At 52.7% G+C, this 19,507-nt stretch overlaps 1 protein-coding gene across 1 annotated transcript; it reads left to right on the top strand.

The window, feature by feature from the left end:
* Positions 1–3,429: 3,429 nt before the first annotated feature.
* On the top strand, positions 3,430–19,232 carry MREG (melanoregulin). Its single transcript, XM_038143389.1, has 5 exons — positions 3,430–3,580; positions 6,736–6,895; positions 14,829–14,919; positions 16,521–16,684; positions 18,000–19,232. The coding sequence occupies exons 1-5, from the start codon at positions 3,492–3,494 to the stop codon at positions 18,129–18,131; spliced, it is 636 nt and encodes a 211-aa protein (XP_037999317.1). The 5' UTR covers positions 3,430–3,491; the 3' UTR covers positions 18,132–19,232.
* The last annotated feature ends 275 nt before the right edge of the window (positions 19,233–19,507 follow it).

The following is a 19,507-nucleotide window of genomic DNA, read 5'->3' as shown; positions in this document are numbered from 1 at the left end:
CACCAAATTTTGCTGCCTTTGGCTCTCTCCTCCATCCCTATTGTGCTCCCCAAGGGACAGCTACTCTCTGCTGGCCCTGCACCATGCAGAAATAAATTGGTCTCCTCAAGATTTGGGTTACTGAGCCTTAGGCCAAATGTGGGTTTAAACACCAGGCACAGAGAATCAGACGCTGTCCATCATCCCTGCCTGGCCACTTATTAAATCCAAATAATGGAACGCCAAAGTGCCCTGGGGTCTTCTCAGCTTGTTCCCCAAACCTTCAGACCCTGTGGGTTTTAATTATAAAGCAGGGTCCTGGATTAATAGACCTTCATTGGGAATGCATCTCACTCTGAAATTTATTAAAACTGAGCAAATGAATCAATCTATTTTAGGGGACAAAAGGGCCAAAGTGACGCCTGTCAGTCCTCCTGTGTCCACTGGTATTTTTTTCCAGCAGGTTTACCTGTGGATGGATTGCTTGGAGCTAAAGGAAGAGGAGGCAAATGGCACCGTTACCCTGCTGCATTTAATTTACAAATCTAATTGTTTTAAATTTCATTTCAACTTTAATCGACTCAGGAGCTCTTTGCTGGACCATACAAGAGGAAGGATACCCACAGGGCTGGGATCCACCTCCCCATCCCCAGGACCCCCTGAAGAAGTCAGTGATATTTCCCCTACCTTGGTTTGATTTTAAGATCCCAGAAAGGCTTCAGCTCTCATGGGACTCTCCCCCGTTTATTTGTTCTCCGATGGAAAAGGAACAAGATTTATTATCACGACAAGGAATAAAGGGATTGGAAAATAGTTGGTATTTCTTCAAGGATCTTTTCAAACCTAGAGGGCTCAGACTTTAACTTAGTCAAGAATATAATTCCCTTGTCTTAAAAGCAGTGGGGTATGGATAAAGTTCCTTGTAAGGAAGGGATTTATCCACAAACCAGGGATGTTCCTGGTGATGCGTTAGAGCTGTGCCTCAAGCTGGCATTAGGGCTATCCCTGCCTGCTCCTTGGCATTTGCATCCCACGAAAAATCAGTGTTTGTGTCAAAAGGAAGCCCAGATGAACAAGAGACCGGAGAGGGGAGGGAGAAGGGAATTCCCACGGCAGTGACTGTTTTAGGGAAGTGCGTCCCTGCCCCTGCGATTCCCGGATCCTTGCAATGGCAGCAGCAGTGGCTGGTGATTGCTGTGCTCCAGCACACAAAGGGCTGGAGGGGAAATGAAGGCAGGCAGGGACACGCTCAAGGGCAGAGGAGGAAGCCTGCAGAGGAGGGAGCTCTTGGCTTTGCAGCCCTGCCTCACCCCTCGGCTCATCCGGCCAGAAATCCTTCCTGGTGGAATGACTGGTGAGCAGCACTGGGGCTGAGAGCAAAGCCCAGCACTGGGGGCTTCCAGAAACAATAGCAGCAAGCCCTTCTCCCTCCACTTCACCTTTTAATTAAGGAAGCTGGGAAATCTGGTTGTGGAGCCAGTGAACTAAGTGAAATTCAGAAGCCACCTGAGAATCTGTGGCCGAGCAACCTGGGATATCCCGCTCCCCACACAGGGGCCGGATCCACTGCTGATGAATTAACAATTCTGGAATAAAAGGAGGGAGCGAAATGCGAGCTCAAAATGATCTTAATTTCACCTTTCTTTGCATGCACTCTCTGGGCATGGGGATGTAGTAGCTGATGTTGTTATATCTGCTGGCACAAGCAAAAAATCCAGTGGCGTCAGGAAGCTGCTGCACTGAAATTAAATAACTCTTGGGGATGTGCACGGCCAAACCAGACTCAGAGCAATTGCTCTGGGTCTGGCTGATGTCTGATGGGCTGTTCTGAAATTGCCAACATGTTTGTGGCAGTTAAACAAGATGCAGGACCATCTTAATTCAGAGCTTAAGCTTTTCCTTCTTGGGGTCCCAGCCAGGCATGTGATAGAATGTGAGACAGTGAAAGGAGTGAGAAGGAGGTGTCTTTACAAACTGTGGGCCTGGTGCTAGGTAAGGCCAGATAGGGAGAGGTGAAAGAAGCAATGGGGGAACCATGAATTCCACAGGAATTCCACTAATTGACCCAGACTGTTACTCACTCAAGGCTGTGCTAAATATCTGGGTTTGGAGAAAAAGAACAGAGACTCGAAGAGAAGTGGGGTATACATTAGAAGGGACCTTAGGTATCAGGCATTTCAGGAAGTCTGTACCTCTCAAGTACCTCAGCCAACGGAGAAAGAGGGAGGGAAATCAGGATAAAAAAGAGGCTGCATGCTCCAAAAATTCGAGAGAGCCCAGGGGAATGCCCCATGGCCTCTCCCTTTATTTGAACTAAGTTACAGGACTCTTCTGTCTCCTTTTTGGACATAAACCTCTGGTATTTATGGAGTAATTTTCCTGACAATAGGGAAAAAAAAAAAGAGAAGGTAGCAATATTTTATTTCCTCAAAAACCCCTGCACCAGGAGAGAGCTGAATCCATCCCCCCTGCTCAGTTTCCTGCAGTTTCCCATTGCAGCTCTCAGGATCACAGCCCTGTGTCCCAGAAGCCGGGTGGGAACAGTCCTGGAAGTGTAGTGGTGCAGAGGTGTGGTTGTGATATTTTACGAAAATCCCTTTGCTAGGATTTTCTTCTCCTGAGAAGCTGAAGGGCCTCAGTTTCAAGTGTGAACAATTTGTTGTCTGCTGCTGTGGAATGCAGCAGGTGCTTCCTCCATTGGTCAGTGTGGGATGTTTCTGCTTGGTGGCCAATCGAGGAGGCAGCAGCTCTCGGACTCTCTGGGAGTCACAGAACTTTGTTACTCATTCCTTTCTGTTCCTGTCTCGCCTTCTGATGAATCTTTCTCTCTGTTCTTTGTAGTATAGTTATAGTGTGGTCTTTTTTAATGTAATATATATCATAATACAATAAACCAGCCTTCTGAAATGGAGTCAAGATTTCTCCTTCCCTTCACCAAGTCCTGACTGCCCAGAAGACCCACGGTAATAAATGGTGACCCCGGACGTGGCAATACAGAGGGTTGGAAAAGGGGTATTTTTGGGTTCTGGCCATGCTGTGTTGGCCAGTGATGGTCTGTCCCAGTGGGGGCACGGGGGCTGGAGGCTGCAGGTGCACCCTGGCATCGAGGAGGGTGCAGGAGGGCACAGAAGGGCGTGAGACAGTGCAGCAGGGTGTGTGAGGGTGCTGTGGGACGGAGGAGGGCGCGTCAGGATGCAGGAGGGCCGGCAAAGATGCTGCAGGGCACGATAGGGTACAGGAGGGTTCGGAAGGGTGCAGAAGGGCGCTTCAGCATCCAGGAGAGCACAGGGCGCTGCAGAGGAGTGCAGGAGGAAGACGCGGGAGCGCGGTTCAAGGAGGATGCAGAAGGGCGCGGCAGCAGCTCCGTCCCTGAGCGGGCGGGGCAGGGCAGGGCCGGGAGGGGCCGGGAGGGGCGTTGCGGAGCCCGGCCCGGCCCCGGCGGGGCGGGGGCAGGGGAGGGCCGTGGGGCCGGCCCGCCCTGCCGTGCCCTGCCCGGCTCTCCGGCGGCGCCGATGGGGCTGCGGGCCTGGCTGCGAGCGCTCGGCTGCTGCGGCTGCTGCGGCGGGGAGGCGGCGGCGCCCGAGAAGGAGCCCCTGCTCAGGTGAGACCCGGCCCGGCTCCCCGGCGGGGGATGCGCCCCCCCGGCCACCCGGAGCCTTCCCCCCGCTGTCCCCTGCCCGCTCCCCGCGCTGTCACCGCCGCTGGAGCGGGGCTCCATCCCCTGCCAGAGCCGTGGGGGCTCCGGAGGGATCTTCCCCGGCGGGATGGAGCCGCTGGCCGCTCTCTTTCCGCCCGGGTCGGCTGCCACAGGGGCTGGACTCCTCCCGGCAGCCGGCGGTGGCCGCGGGAGCCCTGCCCGCGGCGTCCCCTCGGGGTTCCCCGGCCGTGGGGACGGTCCAGCGGTTGTCTTTGCACGGTGAGACGCTGAACAAAAAGGGGGCCCTGCATCCCTGGCCAGGGGTCAGGTCCCACTGCCGGCAGCTCTGGCTTGTGCAGGCTGGGCTCATGGAATCCCGGAATGGACTGGGATGGTAGGGGGCATTAAGGCTTATCCAGTGCCACCCCCTGCCATGGGCAGGGACACCTTCCACTATGCCAGGCTGCTCCAAGCCGTGTACAACCTGGCCTGGAACACCTCCAGCGATGGGGCAGCCTCAGCTCCTCAGGGCATCACCGCCTGCGCAGGGAAGAATTTCAATCTAAATCTCTCCTCGTTCTGTTGAAGACCGTTCCCGCTTGTGCTATCACCACCTGCCCCAGCAAAAAGTCACTCTGCCCTTTAGGCACTGGGAGCTCTCCCTGGAGCCTTCCCTTTTCCAGGTGAAGACCCGCGGCTCTCCGTTCAGGGATGCCGGGGAAGAGATGGATGCTCAGCCGGAGCCGGCTCTAAGGGGGAGCTGCGTGTGCTGATCCCTGGGGAGCAGATCCTGCTCTCCTGCTGCCGGTCCCACCCGCTTTGTGCGCAGAGCGTGAGGCTGGGGCTGTTGTACGAGCAGCTTCTCCCTGACCCGTGGAGAAGAGCCGTGCGAGCGCTTCAAGAGGGTTTGCGTGTGGCAAAACACCCGCGTTTTGCGGCGGCTCTCCCTCTTTCCCCGATGCCAGCCGCCGTCCTGGCGCCCCAGAGGTGTCCCAGCCCGGGATGCAGCCGGGCCGTGCCCTCCGTGTGCCACGGTGCGACAGACGCGTTCGGGGCGGAGGGCGGCATGCTGCAGCGGGGTCGGCCAACAGCACAGCTGGGCACACGCGGCTTCCAACGCCCCGATTTCGCGCTGCTGAAGCAGTTACCTAAATAATGACCGGCTAATCCCGAGCATGGGGCCTCCAGGCCAGGAAATTGGCATTAACCTCCCGGGAGCCGGGCACGCGTGCGGAGAGGCTCCCTGTGCTGCCCCGTGGCCGCGGTGGCTGCCCCGCACCTGGCACCTGGCTTTAGTGACAGGCTGGCGATCCACTTAATGCTGGCCCCAAGGAGGAAAGGCTCTGTAAATTCCGGGAATTGGAAAGGCACCTGCTCTTTTGCACGTGTGCCGGCATAATTAATCCAACAGCCTAATTGCTGTTCCTAAAAGCATAATGCTTGCCCCTTCTCAGGGGGCTGTGGGGTCTTATTTCATAGCAGGGATCTTGCAATAGCCTGCTGGCTCTGTTTTTACTGCAGTGCTGTTTAAAGTGAATGAATTGCTGGAGGTTTCAGCTCTTTTAGCTGAGTTTTAGGTTTGGGAGCTGGTATTGCAATGCATCCAGGCTGCTTGGTTGTCTCTTGGTGTGTGAAGATGGGGTCTGGCTCTGATGGTGCGCTCAGGATGAAAATCAACTAAACATTTGGGCTCCAAATGCTAAAATTTAATGTGAACTGAAAGCCCCCTGGAGCAGAAATCCATTGATGAAGCATTGGTGCTCACCATTTTCTGGATAAAATCCACAGTGTGAAGTGTTCCCTGTCCCTTCTGGTCCCACGGAGACTCCTTAACCTGCAAGACCTCTGCTGTTCACCTGCTTCTTTTCTCCCTCCCATTTTTTTCCTTTGCAATGTTGCTTGGAAGAGCTGTTGGCAGAGCTCTCTGTGCTGGGATGGATTTGCTGACTCCTGGGCACTGCCACATGCCTTACAGGATGCTCCACGCTGTGATTTGGAAATGGGAACGCGCTGGGAAGCGCCCCTCGAGCTGTGAGGGAGGGAGTGGCTCAGAAAAGCTCAGGTGTGGCAGTGTTATTGCTAAATACTCATGTTTTAAGTAATTCAAATGTTAAGCATGCTTACTGGGGTAAATGCCTGAGTGGGAAGAAGCTGTGGAAGGCAGGGTGGGAGTGAACTCCTGCTGATGGCACGGCTGGCTCCCGAGGGCTCCCTGCCTGTCTGCTCCACCACTGAAAAACGGTGGTGCCCTTCCACGCCCTCCGAGTTACCTTTGTTTGCTTGTCTTTAATGACGGATTATAAGAGATTATCTTTCCCCTTATTACCTGTTGCTCAGGTTTTTGGTTTGTTGAAAGTCCAATTAACCTCCCTGCTAGAATGCTGATGGGAATTAGTTTTTTTCCTATTTCGTCCCTGTGCTGGAGCTCCTCTTAGCATCAACCGTGGTACCCACAGTGTTACCTGAAGTTTCTCTGGATGGGTTCCTTGGGAAGGGAATGGGGTTTGGGTCGCAAACAAAATAAACAGTGGGTTGTTCTGACAAGAAGCGAGCAGGGATTGCCAGAGGGTGATATGGCAAAAAATAGTTCTCCACTTGTGTTGTTCTGCTCAAGCAGCTGGACATCTTGCTTAGACACTTTATGGGAATCCCCTCCTCTAAAAGTTCTCTGGGCAGGAGTGTCCTTGTTAAAAATTTGCACATCCCAATAGCAACATAAAGCCACAAACACAGAACTGCCCCAGCGCAGAGAAAAGCTCCCCACCTCCATGGGGACAGCCTTCCCAGAAGAGGATGCTCAGCTTTGCTAAGCAAATAAAGCCTGGGGTTCATGAGAAGGCTGAGGACATTTCCACTGCCAAAACGGATGGGGGCTGAATATCCTTTTTGTGCCTTGCCTGTTGTTGCACAGCTCAGCACATCACTGCAGCTCTGAGGTGGGAGCTGCTGGGTGGGGGCACCACATGGTTTGGTTTGGACCACGGCTTGCCTGCTCAGGAAAAAACCTCAGTCCTCCCCATCCCCCCTGCCCTCTGGGAGAGGGGAGGGGACGGCAGTGGGCACTGGGAGGGCAGCAGAGCCAGCCCGGTGCTGAGCCACCCGGCCCTGTGTCCCTGCAGTAACAACAACCCCTACGCGTCGTTCGGGGCCACGCTGGCGCGGGATGAGGAGCAGAACCTGTGGAGCACCCCCCACGACGTGACCCACACCGAGGCCGACGACGACCGCGTGCTCTACAACATGATCGTGGTCAGGAACCAGCTGGACAAGGACTCGGAGGTGAGGGCTGGGCTGGGGCTGGGGCAGGGCGTGGTGAAGCACAGCATCACAGGAGGCTTTGGGATGGAAGGGACCTCAAAGCTCATCCAGTGCCACCCCCTGCCGTGGGCAGGGACACCTTCCACTACTGTATTTGCTGGGAAAGTCCCAACAAAGGCAGGAATGATGCATCTGACTCCATGTTCTTAGGAGGCTAATTTATTACTTTACTATATTATATTAAACAATACTATACTAACTATACTAAAGAATACAGAAAAGATACTTACTGAATGCTAAAAAGATAATAATGAAAACTCGTGACTCTCTCCAGAGTCCCCACACAGCTTGGCACCAATTGGCCAAAGAGCCAAAACAGCTCACAGCAGAATCCAGTGAAACAATCACCTGTGGGTGAACAATCCCCAAACACATTCCACACAGGAGAAGCAAATGAGATAAGAATTGTTTTCCTTTTTCTCTGAGGCTCCTCAGCTTCTCAGGAGAAAGATCCTGGGCAAAGGGATTTTTTTCAGAGAATGTGGATGCTACATTCCGCTGTCCCAGGTTCCTCCAAGACCCATCCAACCTGGCCTTGGACACTTGCAGGAATGTGGCAGCCTCCGCTTCTCTGGGCACCCTGTGCCCACCACCTTCCCTCACCACCCTCTCAAAAAGGATATTTTTCCTAATATTCTCTCTGTCAGTTTGAAGCCATTCCCTCTTGTCCTATCACTCCAGGCTTTTGTAAATAGTTTTGCCCAGTCTTTCCTATAGGATTCCCTTCAGGCATGGGAAGGCTGCAATTAGGTCACCCTATCTTCTCCAACAATCCCAATTCTCTCAGCCTTTCCTCGCAGCAGAGCTGCTCTGATCACCTTGGTGGGCTCCTCTCGACTGACACCAGCAGGTCAATGCCCTTCCTTCAATTCAGACCCCAGAGTCCCCCAGTGTGGCTCATGTAGGCACCAGGTCCTCCCAGCTGTTCCATCACCCTCCAGATTTTATCCTACATCTGGTGTGGGTGTCTCTGTGGCCATCTCATCCTGGGAAGCTCGGGGGTATCTCCAGCACCTGATCCAGGAGGAGCTGCCCTGAGGCGTGGTGTGTTTCTCACCTCCATGGTACCCTTGGGCTCGTGTCCCTCTGTGGTGAGAATCTCCGTGTTCTCCTTGGCTTGGATACTCTCAGTGCCCTCCCAGGGCATGATCCCACTGAGCATCAATTGCCTCCAGAATCTTTTCTCCCCTCACTCCCCATCCCCTTTGGAAATCTCTATTTCTGTACATCTTTGGTCAGCCCAAAGCAAAGGTTCTGTACGTTCCGTGGAGGAGTGAGGGAACACAGCAGCTGACACTTAAAAACCAAGCAAGTCAGGAGGTCAGAAATGGGCCGCCTACATGCAGGGATGTGGGAAAAGATACGAGGTAGGCTTGAGCTGGAGAGCAGGCACAAAGGGACTTCTCAGGGAAGGAAACTGAGAGGAGGAATAGAAGAGACAGAGGAAGGAAAAGAAAGTGACAGGGAATGGGAAGAGCATGAGGAAGATGCTTTACAGTGGCTGGGAAGCATTTGTTTCTCTATCAGGAAGCAGGGAGATTTCCCAGGCATTTATGGGGATGCCCTGCACCCACCACAGCCCACCAAGGTGTGCTGGGAGCTCTGGGGCCCAGCCCCATTTCCTGCCTCCCCAGGCTGTGGGTTTGGTTGGATGTTTCCCTGGTTTGTCCTCGCCGTGGCCGGGCCCTGGCAGCGCCCGGAGCTCCGCTGCCGCTGCGGGGCCGTGTCGGGCTCAGTGCGCTCCCGCGGGATGCGCGGCAATTATGGGCGAGCAGGGATCTGGCACGGCTCTGGTGGGAAGGGGAGAATCATGGCTGTTACGTAAAGGCTGTTCTGCAGCCCTGATTTCCTTTGCTAAGGCACTTCAGTGCAAAGGAGATTGCAGTGGCCTGATTAGGAGCAGGCTGTAGCAAACAGTGACACATTTTTCCACTTTCTGATTGCTTTCATGACTCCAGAATGTTTGCAGGGAAGCCTGGAGGCTTCGTGTTTAACTTCAACGTGATCCTGCTTCATCCAGGAGTCTGCAGGAGTGTAACTGTTTCTCCCGTGATACCCTCTGAATACCAAAAGCCAGCTCAGCTTTACAAGGAGCCTTAAACTCCAGAGAAATCAAAATTACAAGTTGTAGTTAGCTAAAAGAGGTAATGGAATACTTGTATACAGTTGGCCAGAATCCCCACTTAAGGGGTTGTCTTTTGGTCAGTTTGATTTAATCATGGTGTTTACAATGGATGGTTTTGTAACAACATTTTTATGGCGGCATGTGACCTTTACAGCTGGAACTGGAGATCCCTTCCCTCCCCACTGCTGCTCTCTCTACCTTGAGCTGCTTGTCTGAGAGAAGCCAGGCAGCTTCCTCCATCCCAAAGTGGCTGAAGGAAACAAGGGCAGCTCCATTTAGGGGCTGTACTGGTGCACAGCAGCGTTGTGTGTCACCCTCGTTCAGGGGGCAGGGAAGAGCATCAGTTGTGGCTGTGCAGGAAAGTGCTCCTGCCCCTGCATGTCCTAAACCCAGTGTGCCTGCCTGCCCTAAATCCTGCCCTCAGTGTATCTGTAGGGTTTTTAGCAGCTCTGAGCAGTCCCTGTGCCTGCCAGTGAAAAGGAAAGCCCAAAACTCCCAGGGCTTCCTGTCCGTAGCAAAGGCAGGATCTCATACTCTGCTTTTTCATGCAGTGCAATCAATAAAAAGCCTGGGGGGCACAACACCAGGACAACAGTAAGGAAGGTTTTGAGGAAAGCCAGCACAGTTTACACTTGCTTTGAGTGTGGCCCCGTGCCCTTTGAGCCCCCAGGATTGGCAGCAGCTCTGCTCTCCCCTCTTACAGCTGGGAAACTGAGGCACACAGGGAAGCCCAGCAGGCTGCTGCAGTTTCCAGCTGCAGCTCTTGCTGGGGGGCAGGACAGGGAGGGGCTGGGACAGCAAAGCCAGCATTCCTGCTCTTGGCCTGTGGTGCCAGAATCTCTCCTTACTCCAGCAAGCATTTTAAGCTAGGCCAGATTGCAGTGCCCTCCCCTCCTATGGAGACTTCAGCTCAGAGAGAGAGAGATAAAAGTCTGATTGCAGAACAACCCTGGCCTGCAAAAGCCAGCATCTGCTTGGGGGGCTGCTCTGCTCCCAAAATCCCCAGGGTGAGCCTGTGGATACTGCGGGACTGAGGATGGAGGAGCAGTTTTCTTGTGCAGTGCACAAGTGTTACAAAACCATAGGTACTTCCTGTGGTTAAAACTGACTGAAAGGAGAACTTGCTGCGTTTCTGCTCCGTCATTTAACAAAGAAAGTCTGGTGTGCAGTGCACTCACTGTGTGCTTTGCCATTCCCCACCTGTATCTCAGGGGTTTCCCAGCAGAGGCCTTGGGAAGGATCCCAGAGAGCAGGCTGCTGTCCATCGTGTGTTCCTGATCTGCATGGCCCCATCTTGGCAGTGCTGGTGCCCTCCCTTGGGGTCAGTTCTTGGTCCCCACCATGGGGCAGGACCCACACCTGATCCATGTGGAGCTGTGTCTTCCTCCTGTCCCTGCTGGCAGCTCTGCTCTGGGAAATTCAGCAGCCCCAGCCCAAACTCAGTGTGTGCTTGGCTTGCACAGAGAAAAGCAGGAAAGCCATTGCTGAGGGGCTGGTCAAGCAGATGCAGCCTTTGAAGATCACAGCTGTCATCACAGCTTTTGAAGGCTGGGATCGTGTTTCAAATATGGGAAAAATGGGAGGTTTATTCCCTAGTCTGGCTCTGCAGCTTCATGGAGCCTGTTGTAGGGTGAAACAAATGGGAGATCTGGTGGTGACGTGAGCAGCAAGGGCTGCACTGGGGCTGGTGCTGGGCCAATGAGTGTGAGGTGCACAGAGTCCCTTCCAGGAGGGAAGGGACCCTCTGGCGTGGCCCTGGTTTCTCCATGGCCTCTGCTGGGGTGTGTGGAGTTACCCAGCCACGGGCAGGGAGCTGTGCACCAATCCTGGTTTCAGAGGAGGGGCCAGGGCAGCTGTGCCACAGCTCTGGGAACAGAAACTAAAGGTGGCATTTTGCACAGTGGCTGAAGAAAACCCCCTGCTCTCATGGCTTGCTGTAAATGCAGTGTTTCTCTCTTCTCCTGGCTTATTCCCTAGGGAAAGGTGGGATCATAAACCCCATAGCAAAGGCAATTCCTGAGCCTGCATCCCTGCCGGGGGCCTGGCTGGCAGAGCCACACTGGCATGATCCCCCTGAAAAGTCCATTAATGAGCTGGCAAGGCCTATTTTTCTTTCTCCTCCTGCTCTCCTACAGGATTATTCTTTTCTAAACAGGTCACAGAGAAGGTCAGAATTGTGACCAGCTGTTACTGGGGCACAGAGAGGCGATGGGATTTATCCAGGGCTGGGGATGCTGGCTGGGGAGCCCAAACCCAACCCTCTTAATGTCTGCATGCCTCTCTCAAATTGAATCCAATTTAAGCTTCTTCTGAGATGTCAGTCTGTAGTTTATCTTTGTTTAGCTGCTTCCAGTGGAGCATCCCTGGTACCTGCCTGCACTGATATTCTGCAGTCTCTCCCTGATAACTCTGTTTTGACCTCATTTCTAAAATAACTCTTGAACAGAACGGTGACCTCAATTGCTTTTAAGAGAATAAAGGCACTGGATTTGGTAGAGGATTGTTCTGGCAGCATGAAGAAAGCTCCCTAGTAATTAGGAAACTTTCATATGATCAGGGATGAGAAGCTGGACAGTGCTGCCTGTTCTCTTGGCACATTTTTTCCCAGAGCTCTGAGTTATGTACCAGCCTGGCTTATTCCATGTCATTTGGCATTTGCAGCTTTAGTGTTTCACACCAGAGAGTCTGGGGAGGTTTTCCAGATAAATATTTGAAGGGCTGAGCATGTAGAGAAGGGAGGCAGTGGGGTTTCCCTGCTGCTCCTGGGATATTCTTGACTCACACACTCAGGGTTTTCTCAAGCCCCCACTGGTATCTGTTGTGCCTTCCCCTGTAGGTTTAAAGGGCAACACTGGCTGCAAAAAAAACGGGGCTGGGAACTGCAACCTGCTTTGGTTTCCTGTGGTTAACTCGGATTTTGGCAAAAGAGTCCATTTCTTAAAGGGTTGCTTTTGAGTGCTCGGCTGGGACGTCCCAGAAACACCCCACGTTTGTGTGTCTGTCTCCCCCTGTGCTTTCAAGCCTCCTCCCTGGCCCAGGAGTTTATCTGACTTCCCGAGAAGGCCGAGGGAGAGGGGTTTGGTGTGGAGCCTCTGCCCTGCCCTGCCCGGCGGGGCTCAGCAGCCCCGTGATGCTGCCAGCCCCTCGGAGCACTCCCTGGGGACACACAGGATCCCTCCCCAAAGCCTCTGATCTTGCCCTTGCCTGTGCACGGGCAGGGCAAGCTTTGCTCTTCCTCTGCTGTGCGGCTTGAGGGATATGCTTTTTAGAATAATTTTGGGTGTGGAGAGATGCTCTGGAGTTTATTGCCTCACTAAAGGCACACAGAGCACAGCCCATGGCAGTTCAGATGTCTATGCTGGAAGGAATTGCCTGGGACGATCCAGTGGTTTCTGAGACTGATGGAGAGCAGGGCACGGGTCCCTGTGAGAGCTCAGCCCAATCTTATCCTGATAATCTCTGCTTCTCTGGTCTTTTTCCTCCTCCCAGCTTTCCCTACAGAAATATAAACAGATGCAGCTTCATGCTCAGGCAAAATAAATCCCACCAGAACAAGAGGTCCCACCCAGGCACCACGGTTCAGCATCATTTTTGGGTACCAAAATCATTCCTTTGCACACTCCCCAAACTCTCCATCAACAGGGCACTGTCAGAGCTCCCCTGGGACTGAACATTCACCATCTTCACTTCCATAACACAGCTCAGACACTGTGATGTACAAGAAAGCCATAACCTAGATTCCCTGAAAACAAAAACAGACAAGGGAAAACACGCTGCTGGTAATCCAGAGAAAATCAGGAGCAGCTTCCCTGCATGCTAAGCACTGCTCTCCATGCTTAGAGAGGAGTCTGGCTCCCACCGCAGGGTAAATCCCCATGGGCCTGGAAGCTGCTGCTGGGTGCCAGGAGGCCACATTTTGTCGAGAGGAGCATCTTTCCCAGTGCCCCAGCTCCCTAATTCCACAGCGTGAAGCAGGCCTGGGATCACAGTGGCTGTCTGGAGGGATTGTCTGCACTAGAGGCCTTGTTTCTCTCCGTGGGAGGGCAGAGACACACAGCTATTCCCCACCAGCATGCCCAGACTGGCTCCCTCTCCTTTCTGCCTGTGCCAGGGGGTCACGGGAGGGCCGAGGCGTTTCCAAGGAGCCCCTGCCAGCAGGGACCAAGGCATCACGCAGCTTTTCAGCCTCTTTCTAAAAACTCTCCGGTTTTCAATAAACTTCCCACAAAGCTTTAACATAATAATCCCCCCTCTTTTCTTTTCCACTCGGAGGAGCTCAGTTCCCAGCTCTGAGCTGGGAGAGGAGAGTCTTGTCCCTGCCTCGTTGCTCTGGTGAAAGGCTGTCCCAGTGCCTTGTGCTGGCAGCCAGGTGCTCTCCTGTGCAAACAGCAAAGCTGGTCTCAAGTGCCACTCCAGGAGAGAGGGAAATGTGCCTCTGGACGGGGATTTTGTTTTCTGGGAGTGAGTGGCTGTGGCAGAGCTGGTTTCCCTGCTCTGCTGACCTGAAGTCACCACTGCCTTAACCCTGCCGGCTGCTTTTTCCAAAGTGTAATCTCCAGGGCTTCCTGCAGCTAGTGCTGATCAGCAGGAAAACAGGCTTGGCTTTAAAATCTCTGCTGTCGTGGCATGTCAGCCACATTCAGGGGAAAAACACCATGGAGTCTTCAAATCTTTATGGAATCAAGTCAGCTCTTTGACCAAGCACCAGCAAACAGTGGGATTTCTAACACATGGCTGACCTCTGTGCGTGTTGTTTTTCTGCTCTGAACCCAGTGTGGCCTGCAGGAAAATCTCAGCGTGACAGCACAGATTAACACCTGGTTATTCTTCAGGAGCCCATCTAGGTAATCCCCTGCTGAGAAATGAGATTAATTAAGGTTGTTACTGGAAGGAAGTGATCAGGTGATGTTGTGACCCTGCTGTTGGGCTGCTTCTAAAAATGCACCCTTTGCAGTGTGTGCATGGATTAAACTTGGCCAGGAAGAGCTGGGGAAAGTGCTCCTGGTTTTCCTGCAGAACACATGCATTTCCACAGGAATGCATGCTTATGGAATCATGGAATCAAATATTTAAGTTAGAAAAGTCATCTAAGATCACTGAGTCCAGCCATTGACCCAGCACCTCCAAGCCCACCATGAGACTTGTGTTTAAATGTGCTGGTGTGACTTTAATAAATGACCCCAAACCCTTCCCTCTTGCTCAGTGTCCCCTTGTCCAGCTCCAAAGCTGGAGGTCCAGTGCAGTATTGCAGCACCAGTGCAGTGAAGTGAGGCTTTAACTGCAGCACCTGGCAGCCACTAAGGGTTATCGGATCAGGTGGCTCCAGTGTAGCCCTCACCCATCCCTGTGCACCTCTTTCAAAAGAGGGTACTCTGATTTAAAAAAGAAAAAAAGTCTGGTTTTCTTGTTTTCTAGCACTTTTGAACACCTGCCTGCTCCAGTTCATGCCAAACAAGGCTCCATGTCTGACTGAGGAGCGGTTGTCAGCAGTACCTGAGCTAAATTCTGTGATTTCAGGGAATCTGAAAGCAGTTTGGAACAGAGAAGACACAGAAATGCCGAGCCAAGTGTCAAGCTAAATATTCTGTGTTGGTCAGTGTAATTTCTTCCAGGGGCAGCAGCAGCCTGGTCATGGACCTTCACAGCCACCACCTCACAACTCAGTGCCTACACCACCTCTGCACCTCTGGCTCCTTCCCTCAGAGCTGAAATTCCTTGGAAAGCAGCAGATTCCAGTGACTGAGTGTCTCTCATCCCTTTGCTTTGCAGGAGTGGCAGAAGCTCAACTATGACATTTATACTTTACGGCAGACCCGGAAAGAAGTGAGGAGCAGGTGGAAACACATTTTGGAGGATTTAGGTAAGCTGGAGGCCAAAGGGATGTAATTCCAGTGGTACTGAATGCCAGGTCCCACCATGGCTGAGGATGGGAACAGCTCCACGAAATCAAGCTGGAGGGGAGGGAAGTAAAAGGAGGTTGCTGAGCGATGCCCTCAGGTGTCCCACATGGTACCTGAAGCTCCCCAGGGCTCAGGCACGGCGGGGAGGGGACAGGGACACCGTGTCTGCAGGCACATCAAAAGCCCATGAGCCATGATCACCTTCCAAGCCCATACACAGTCATCCATTTCGAGCTTCCTTGTGGAAACCTTGCGGTGGGAGTTCACCCTGGGTTTTTCCAAACAAGATAAGCAGGAAGGAATGAATATTCCTTTCAGATGGGAACACAGATACATCTATTTCGTTCTCTTAGCCAATGGCAGCTGATCAGAGCTAAGCCACTCACCTCATTTGCTCCCAAGTGGGTTTGAAATATTCTTTCACCAAGTGGAATTGCTCCGCAGGAACCCTCCTACTGCTGTTTCCAAGTGGTGGTGGTGGGTGTGACAGGGTTTTTCCCGATTGCCTGGCACACAGCATGTGACACTCGGGACGTGCCAGCACATCAGCTGGGTGACTCCCATCACGCTCTGGAGGTGGGTGGTGGCTGCCGAGAGGAGGATGAGTGAATCTATTCTAGGATACCCTCAATGGGAGCCAGAGATGGGTATCTCAGCCACTCCTGCCCTACCTGCTGTTCTGGCATTTGGGTGGGAGGAACATCATAAATCCATAACCAGGTGTCAATCCTCATCTCCACCCAGGTGCTCACACAGCCTGTGCAGGCCAAGCTTGGGAAGGATCACTTGGCATCCTTCCATCTCTCACTGCAGCCTGACAGAGGCGCTCCCACATCCCTCTCACATCCACAGTGGCTCCGGACATGTTCTGCAAAGGCTGGGGAAGCTCGAGGCCAGGGATCATTTGGCCTTAGTGAAGCTAAATGAGCAAATTTAGCTAAATGAAGCTAAATGAGATGTGAAACCTGCTATCTTCTGTTACCTAGGCCTCTGCTTTAACCATAAGCCCACCACTCTTACCCCATAACTGTTTTCATGTGAGATGCATCACCACCCGCTCCCCCGGAGCTGAACAAAGAGTTAATGGGAGCCATTGCATTTAAAGACCCCCTGCACTCCCTCTCCTTCACCTTTCCTCCCCTGGGTACCCTTCCCGTAATCGATGCTGACTGCTACAGGAACAATTAGCCTGGTGTTCATCACTGCCACAGGTTTTATCCCTGTTACCTGATTTAGGGAGCCCCAGCAGCCCTGAAAGCTCAGGTAGCATCAGGAGCATGGAAGAGCTGAATCAGCACCCTGGGTTGTGCATGTTCACACACCTTTTCTCAGGAAAACCAGCAGCAAACTCGCTGTGACTACTTTTGTGATTTATTTTCCCCACCAGCAAGTTCATACCTGTCCCACAGCCTGCCTGAGGGAGTGCTGGTTTGTTTTAGGAAGTAGGGATGCAGCTGCCCAGGGTGGAGGGGGAATAAGAAACCTTCCAGGAGCCTGAAGGGCTCAGGGATGACCCTGCTCTCACGTTTAATGACTTGTTTCTGTAACATCCCTTTCCCAGGTTTCCAGAAGGAAGCAGATTCCCTCTTGTCAGTGACCAAACTCAGCATCATCAGCGACTCTCAGAACATGAGCAAAGCCCGGGACATCTTGTTAAAGCTCTCGGAGGAGACCAACATCTTCCCCACCAGCTGGGAGCTTTCTGAGCGCTACCTCTTCGTGGTGGTGAGTTCTGAGCACGCCTTCCCCCACCATCCAGCTCTGCAGGGAGCTCACGTGAGGGGAAGAGAGCAGGTGAGCCAGAGGATGCTCAGATACGTGGTGGCGTCTGGGGTGATTCCCCTCAGATGCGGCACTTGGAGCCTGGTGTTCATTTTCCTCGGAAATGCCAGTGCTGCAGCACCATGAATTCCACACCCACCCCCCTACAAGTTCCCTGCGACTGGATGCTCCTGCATCCTGTACACGAGGTGGGAAAAGGGTGTTGAGATGCTTGAGCACATCCAGAGGAGGCAACGAGGCTGGTGAGGGGCTGGGAACACAAACCCTGTGAGGAATGACTGAGGGACCTGGGGTTGTTTAGTCTGGGGAAAAGGCTAAGTGATAAGGTCAGAGGTGACCTTATCAATCTACAGCTCTCCAAAAGGTGGCTGTAGTCAGGTGGAGTTGGGCTCTTTCTCCAGGCAGCACTGACAGAACCAGAGGACACAGTCTCAAGCTGCATCAAGGGAAATATAGGCTGGATATTAGGAAAAAGTTTTTTACAGAAAGAGTGATAAAGTTCTGGAATCATCTGCCCAGGGAGGTGGTGGAGTCACCATCCCTGGATGTGTTTAAGAAAAGCCTGGGTGTGGCACTGGGTGCCAGGGTTTAGTTGAGGTGTTGGGGCTGGGTTGGACTTGATGATCTTGAAGGTCTCTTTCAACCTGGTCATTCTGTGGATTCTGTGAAAAGATGAGACCCAAAGCCTGAGAGCGGCTGTGGAGGGAGGGCTGAGACAGAGTGGAAATTTTCCAGAGTAGGAATCCATTTTGATTTAGGTGAAATGTACATCTCTGAATTAAGTCTGTAGCTTGCAAACACAGCTGTTTGGTCTGACTGCCTGTTCTCACAAAAAACCTATGCTCTAAGAAACTGCTTCAGCTGAAGGACAGAGCTGAGGGAGAGCCCCTTTAACTCTGGAACAGAGCCTGCAGGAGACAGGGCAGCATGACCCAGGAGTTCTTTCTGTACTTTCTGATAAAAAAATCTAGCTGCAAGTGTAACGCAAAATCAGTAAAATGAATATGTATGAACCTGTTGTGAAATCCCATATGGACTAGTAAGGAGGATAAAAAGAGATCCGGAGTTCCCAGAGGCACGCGTGTCCTTTTAAGGGGAGCGATGCCCACATGCATCCAGTGCCAGTAATAAACATAATAAACAGCTTTACAACTTTCACCAAAGTTGTGGAGTTTGTTTCCTTTTCCACAATTCAGGGCCCTGGGCAGGGACATGCCCGGAACAGCCCACAGTGACCACCGTCCCCCTTGTTTGGCAGGACCGCCTCATCGCCCTGGACGCCGCGGACGAGTTCTTCAAGATGGCCAGCGCGGTGTATCCCAAGCGGCCCGGCGGGGACAGGGTGGACGAGGGTCTGCGGCCCCTGCAGAGTGTCCCTGCGGTGCCCTGAGGGACGTGCCCTGGCGGCGTGACACGGCCAGAGCTCCTGGACGGGCTGCTGTGCCCGGGGTCGGCAGGACAGTGCCCTCCTGGTGTCCCTGTGGAGAAGCGAGCGGGCGGAGCAGGGCGGGGAGCTGTGCCCCACGGGGAAGGGACGCTGGCCCCATGGGCGTCCCGGGCACCAGCGAGTGACAACTGCCCTAGAGTAGCCCTGGTGGGACACCACTGGCCAGTAGTGTATGCAATAGGCACAGGAGGATCTGCCACACGAGGCGTTGCTGCCAGGAGCTGCAGGTGCCTCTAGTTCCAAGGGCTGTGAGGAAATCCACCTTTCCACCCGGCTGGCACCTGCCGCTGTCCCCTCCCTTGAGCTGCCAGCCAGGAGGAGCAGCGAGACAGGAAAAACACCTCTGTGTCTACAGCCCTGTGACTGTGCGCTGGTCCTCACCCTCAGCCCAGCCCTCCAGGCAGCTCCCAGGGGATTTGGGAAAGAGGCAGGAGCCGTGCCAGGACAGGATTTAATTCCAGGCAGCAAAGCCTCGGAGCAGCGTCACAGCTGGGTGCTCCATCCCCAGCCATTGGTGGTTGAGGGATGGTTTTGTCAGGGGTGCTCAGCTTGACATCTTAAAAGAAGGTGCCAAGTTCAGAGCTGCTGAGAATTTGGCTCCTGGAACATTGATTGTCCAGCATCTCAACCTATTTTGTAAAGTTTTGGTCTTAATTGCCTAAAAAAAAACCCTCACAAAGCTGCATGTACTGGCAATATAAAAATCCTCATTACCAGCAGGGATGGCGTAATGAACATCCTTTTAATCTTGGGGTTTTGTCTGATAATGAGCAATAATTTTAAAAACACTGGATTTGATAATTTAAAAACAAGTGGAAGTTCTTCACTGATGAACACACATGCTGCTAATTGGCCAGTTGAAAATGCTGGTTACACAGGGCCTCCCAAAGTAGCAAACCAGAGCTTTTATTTGTTTATACCTACAGCGTTGGAAAAAAGAAAAATATTTATGAGCTGTTTTTGTCTGTCAGTCTTCCTGGGAAACATTTATGTCTACTCAGAACAGCAGTGAAAGCTGAGTTTAATAAAGAAAACATTACAAAACCAGCCTTTCTTACTGACTCTGTGAACCTATCCAGGTAACAACGTTTAGGTTGACTGCTGATAGCAAAAGGGTTGGGTTATTTGTAGAGCCTCTGCAGCTTGTTCTCCACACACTTTAAATTGCCTGTTGACTTAGGAGAGTTCCATTTGCCAGCCTAAGACCAAAGTCTTTGTAGGAGATGATGGGGATCAAATTTAATTTCAGTGGGATTTGGCATCAGGCACCCATTTCCTACTGATTTATTTTTTTCTAGCAGGAGCCCAGATGCCCTTTG

This window comes from Motacilla alba, chromosome 7, assembly GCF_015832195.1.
Source record: "Motacilla alba alba isolate MOTALB_02 chromosome 7, Motacilla_alba_V1.0_pri, whole genome shotgun sequence".
Taxonomy (NCBI): domain Eukaryota; kingdom Metazoa; phylum Chordata; class Aves; order Passeriformes; family Motacillidae; genus Motacilla; species Motacilla alba.
Note: the sequence above shows the minus strand (reverse complement) of the source record. Positions and strands in the feature narration are given on the sequence as shown.